Source organism: Mytilus trossulus, chromosome 2 (genome assembly GCF_036588685.1).
Source record: "Mytilus trossulus isolate FHL-02 chromosome 2, PNRI_Mtr1.1.1.hap1, whole genome shotgun sequence".
Taxonomy (NCBI): Eukaryota; Metazoa; Mollusca; class Bivalvia; order Mytilida; family Mytilidae; genus Mytilus; species Mytilus trossulus.
In genome coordinates, this window is record NC_086374.1 from 38,217,594 (window position 1) to 38,223,641 (window position 6,048).

The 6,048-nt window shown below is 30.7% G+C and overlaps 1 protein-coding gene across 2 annotated transcripts; it reads left to right on the plus strand.

Annotated features, from left to right (window-relative positions):
• Nucleotides 1-584: 584 nt before the first annotated feature.
• LOC134705114 (sex peptide receptor-related protein 2-like) lies at nucleotides 585-5,416 on the plus strand. 2 transcript variants are annotated; one of them, XM_063563877.1, is made up of 2 exons: nucleotides 585-802; nucleotides 3,787-5,416. In XM_063563877.1, exon 2 carries the CDS (start codon nucleotides 3,973-3,975, stop codon nucleotides 5,131-5,133), a length of 1,161 nt encoding a protein of 386 aa, XP_063419947.1. In that variant the 5' UTR covers nucleotides 585-802; nucleotides 3,787-3,972; the 3' UTR covers nucleotides 5,134-5,416. The 2 variants fall into 2 exon arrangements, with proteins under 2 accessions (XP_063419947.1, XP_063419946.1); XM_063563876.1 differs by lacking the exon at nucleotides 585-802 and adding an exon at nucleotides 1,004-1,108.
• Nucleotides 5,417-6,048: the final 632 nt, after the last annotated feature.

A 6,048-nucleotide genomic window follows, 5' to 3' on the forward strand; every position in this document is an offset into this window, starting at 1 on the left:
AGTTTTGAGTTTTCCTTCGAGTTCGATATTTTTGTGATTTACTTTTTAATGTTATATTTATGTCAGCTAACTATCCACCAGAAACAAAAGCACGAGAATATATACAATTTTAAGTAACCGTACGTCAGCTAGTGTTGAAAATTGTTGCCGTATTGATGCTTATGAAGTATTTTTATCGTTTGGTTGATGTTTCATTGACGTTTGTTTCACTTCTCCTTTTATTGAAAAATATTACGAATTTTCCTTTTTCAAGTATCTCTTATATAGATATAGGAAGATGTGGTATGACTATGAGTGCCAATGAGACAACTCTCCATCCAAATAACAATTTATAAAAGTGAACCATTATAGGTCAAGGTAAGGCCTTCAACAAGGTAGCCTTGGATTACATCGAACATCAAGCTATACAAGGCCAAAAAAAAAATACTCATGTAAAACCATTCAAACGGGAAAAACCAACAGTCTAATCTATATGTTAGTATTTAAATTCTTAGGTACATGTTAATTTAGTACAAATTGAGAAACCGATTTAAATCATTTTAACGGACATCATTAAAATATATTCTGACAAGAGTACACAAATGAGGAATTAGTGACAAACTACTTAAGGGAACACATGATTTACATCTCTATCATACCATTCGTAATCAAAGAAATTATCAATGTTTGGTAAATAATGACTAAAAACATAGCACAAATTAAGGATATGCGCATCATCATATCAGTAACCTAAATGTATCAACTGAAACAAATAAGATGAATTTCAAGTTACTTTTACATATCAAATAAGACGGCTTCACGGGTAAGTTACTGTTACCTATATATTTATTATAAAAGGTGGTTTGTGTTACCTTTATATTGTGAAAGGTGGTTTTAAAAGTTTAACACTTACAATTGATGTATTAGTTTCAGTGTTATTCATGTGAAATAATTAGAATTTAGATTTAATAGGATTTAAAATTTAAAGAAACACACTGATACCTAATATCACACTGACCACTAACGTAAACATATATTAATTTGATATAAAAATGACCACCAGTATCCATAATGACAAATATATATTTTGAATTATTGTTCAGGCTTTAATAAGTGATCATCATTTGGGGTAAGCCGTTATTGTTATGATTTTTATCAAGTTAAATATTTGTTTCCACTTCTAATTGTTCTTCATTGTTGGTCCTTGTTCTTTTTAATCTGTATTTAGAAGAGGTTGTTCTTAGTGACAAACAGATTGGTCAAGTTTATGGAGCTATACAAATCCTGTTTTTCTTTCTTTCAATACTACAGAATACTAGCAAAAAGAAAACAACAGTGCGTTTAATCCTCTAAAATATGTAATCATTTGTCGGTTTATTGCTTAATAGAGGTCAAAGTTTGAACCAATTTATATATAATACTGTGTCGACCATTTAACTAGTATATTAAAATGAATTGTGGTAATAATAATAATAATTTTACTGGGAGTGGGGCCGCCTTAACTTTGGTTGCAACAAAAATAATCCTTCGGCCGGGGTCTTCAAATGTGAATTAAATACAACTGTTAGTGATGTACAATTATGCGAATATCGAATTTAATTTAAATTAATACTATTTTATTGCAATAATTAGGCAATATAATTGGACACCAGTTAAAATTGCAACTTATAAGGTCCTCTCCTTACACATAAAGTACGCATCTACTTTGACAGTTAACACATACATATTACTTCTGTATGGAAAATAAGGGAAGGTGTCACACATTGGCATGGCAACAAAAAAGACTTTTTAAAAAAGGAAACAGGACAGAAAAGATAAAAAGACAAAGATATAGACAAAGACAAAGATAAAATTGCCGACTTGGGATGTTAAAATCTAATTGACAGTTTGATGAAACAACGAAGTTCATTAAACATTGATTTTTAGAGTTAGTTTTGTTATAATATGCATCGTTAAAAAAAAAGCGTTTAATGTCAATGTGTATGTTCATATGTTTAAGATACTTAACAAGAGATATTGTTATTCATAAAAATTGGCATTCTAGAAAATAATATCGATAGCATCTCAAGGAAACTATTAAACCAAGAGTTCCAAATGCTGGAATTGAAATCATCCATTCGTAAGTTTTACGAACGCCATCACGAGTTGATTGACCGTTATGGAATAACCGTTTCACAGATGATATCGAATATGTTCCTTATGTCGTAACTACAATCCACTTCCCTTTCACCACAAATGTGACCTTCCAAATTAAAGTCTTTACCGGGTTTGTAATAACATGAGCATTACGACGGGTGTCACATCACGGTAGAACAGGATATGCTTACCTACCGGAGCACCTGAGATCACCCCCATTTTTTGGTGATTTTCGTGTTGCTTAATGTTTAGTTTTCTTTGTTGTGTCTTTCGTACTATTATTATCTGTTTATAAAAAAGAAGATGTGGTATGTTTGTCTTTATGTTTTTAGCCATGGTGTTGTCAGTTTATTTTCGATCTATGAGGTCGATTGTCCCACTGGTATCTTTGGCCCCTCTTTTAAATAGGAGAACCGCAGAGGCATTTAGAATCATTCACTACTAGTATATGTTTTTTTTTATATATAATATACAATAAGAGGATGTAGATTAATCGCATGCGACCAAATGATGTAGAAGTTAAAAACTATAGGTCCCTGTACGTCCATCAACAATGAGCGAAAACCATACAGCATCGTAAGCCATCAAAGGCCCCGAAATGACAAACGAAAAACAGTACAAACAAGAAAATAAACCACCTTAATAATTTACAAAACAATAAATGAACAAGAAACATGATATACAGCAACACACGACAACCACCGAATAACAAGCTTCTGACTTAGAACAGGCACATACAGAATGTGGCGGTGTTAGAACAGGTTTGCTGGCGCCAACCCCTAGTTATACATGTAACAGTTTTACTACACATTATCTCAGAAAGTGGAAGGACATTTAAAATTAAAGGATATTACATAATTAACAAACTCAAGCTGGTGGTTGCGAGCTAAGCAAATTGACCATCATTTAGATATGATGATGAAGCAATTTGGCACCAACCTTTATTCTTTTTTATATAAGAATAGAAATTCGAAAGTTTTATTTTGCTTTGGTTACATAATTACATGTATGCATAAACCTTTATGAGCTACTTATCGAATACAGCTAACATTATTATACTTAGAATAAAAAAAAACACAAAAAGCAGGAACCATTCAGATAAAAGAAATAAGTTTAAAAAAAAAATGCATGAAAGATAAAACTAACATCTTTAAGCAACACTTTACAAGCTGAAACTGAAGCACAACTAAATTTAAAGCCGAACTTATAGTTACTGTAGCATAACAAAAGAATACAGATGAACTGATACACTTCTTAAATTTTTCCATTACATTTTGTAATTATCAGTCAGTCTTGGTCCTTTAATAAGTTTTAATAATCATGTTAAGTAAATTGAAAAGATAAATCTCGCAATGTTAGATATTCTTTTCAAAAATAGTATTAAAATAAAGGGAGCTCAACATCGGAAGTAAAGTAAAAATACTGAAATCATTGTTTAAGTATTTTCTTTATATAACTATATTTAAAGAAAATACTCAAACATATAAATATATATACTAGTATTCAATTGTTAATGTTTTGATGCATTACATGATACATTATATATGCAAGTTGTATTCCGTTTTTCAAAACAGTGATCCAAGTTTTGCCAAGATTTCCTGCAACACCCAATATTGTTTCAATGGAATGTATAAATTTTATTTGATATTAAATATTTTGCTTATTTTTCAGCTTTATAAAGGGTAAGACGATATCAAAGAGATCCGGAACGAAAATGCAATTTCTTATATAAACTGATGATTAACATAAAATGACCCTGCTGCAGCTTTATTGTAAAGAATAGATGCATTTGAGTTCTGAATTTTACAAGCTTGCCATTTTGGACTAAAACGTTAGTTTCAGATAGCCACTAGTAGTATGTCAATATTTTCACAACAACCAACTCGACCAACAACATTTGATGGGATGAGGCAGCAAGATAACCTCACTAATAAACCAGTAACTCTTAAAGTAGCTGGTGTTCGATTGGTTACCTTGGATAAATATATCGATAGTAATATGTACATTTATTATGGGATTGTGTCACCATTTATAAGCACCATCGTCATTATATTAAACATTCTTCTGATTACAACTTTAATCAAAGGGAAGTGTAGAAAGTCCACTCATGTTATCATGATTGCCATAGCGATAGCAGATGCATTGACTGGTTTCATTCCGATACCATTCAACTTATATGTATTTGGTCTGAAGAAAGATGATGGCTACCTAACTTTGTCATGGTGCTATGTTTTTGAATACACACAGAAATTTATTCCAGAAATTCTACACATAACTTCCCTACATTTGACAGTAGGCCTTGGAATTGAACGTTTCTTTGTAGTAGCATTTCCTTTCAAAGCACAAAGGATATGTCGTTTTCGAAATGGAGTTATCTTTAGTGTTCTTATTTTTGTTGCAAGTATTTGCTCTCAAATGGACTTATTTACTCAAGTTAGTTATGAACAATTTTGTGAATATCGAAAACGGACTAATAAGACAGTTATTGGTTGTATTAGGTCAACAAAAGTCAGAACCGACTGGGAATATGCACTAAGAATAGGGATGTTAGTATTTGTACCTTGTATGACACTTGTTGTTTTCACCGTACTACTTCTCAGAAAGTCCAAGGAAATTCAACATTGGAGGAAATTGCACTCCTCTCTCTCTAAGACTGCTGATTTAGAACGACTCGACTTTGCCGTCATTTTAATGATGATATTTATAGTAGTTACTGAAGCAATTTTGCAAACAGCATTTTTGATAAGCAGGATAAATGGCATACGATTTACAGATACACACGAGGAGTTAGTCGGCGTTGGTCATATTATATTTCAAGTGACTTGTCCGATTAATTTTGCAATTTTGTGTTTTCTCAGTGTGCAGTTTCGCAAAATTTTCAAAGATATATTTTGCTGTTGTCTTCAGAATACAAATTCCTTATCTATTAAGGAGTTTCCAGAGAAAACAGAAGTTTCGTCACTTGAAACCGCGAACACTTTAGCATTTCCGGAAGAAATACATTCTACTCGGTTGTGATTATTTGTATTTTACAAAATTTACATAGATATAAAAATAAGGAAATGTTGTATGATTGCCAAGCTATATACAATTATTGACTTTTGATGAGGTTGATACATAAGATATCCATCCCTGAGATATAGTATTTACCGAGGTCAACGACCGAGGATGATAGCTTTACATCGCTGGGGTTGATGAAATCTTTGTATCGGTTGATATAACAATTAAACAATGTTTTATTTTATCTTTTTAATTTTGATTTTTTTTTATCCATGACTAACCTTCCTTATATTTTCCTAAAAATAATAACTTGACAAAAGTCCTTGTTTGATATGAAATTTATCATTTACTTTAGTATGTAACTAACTTTTATTAAAACAAAAAAAAATATTATTGATGTCATATATAATACCATGTTTTTTGTATTTTGTTATATTTTCTTTTTGTTGATATTACTTCCAATATGAAATAAAAACATTTTAGAATACAAATTGATCCAAATGTATATTTAAGTACATTTGGTTGATCAGAATCTCAAGTAAAACTCCCATTTATTTTCCCGCGTTAATTATAAAGTTTTACAAAAGAGGATTCCTCATGCTTTAGTCAAGGAGAAAACGGAAATTATACAGACTGAGTCATAAAATAAAAAGATGTCTTTCGCGGTTGAATATTTCTGACTGATATAACTTATAATTATTATAGTGCATCGTTGTATATTTTTGTTTTAGTTTTTTAGATATGTACGAGAAAAGGAAATCATAATCGGGAAAAATTCAAACAATTTAAGGATTTTTCTTAATTTCTACCTTTTAAAATGCACATTAATTAAAAAAAACATAACGAGTAAGCCAAATTGAATACCTTTAATTTGTAATGAGTCATCATAATAGAGTATGAGTAACAAATATCAGATAAATACAGAACAGTAAG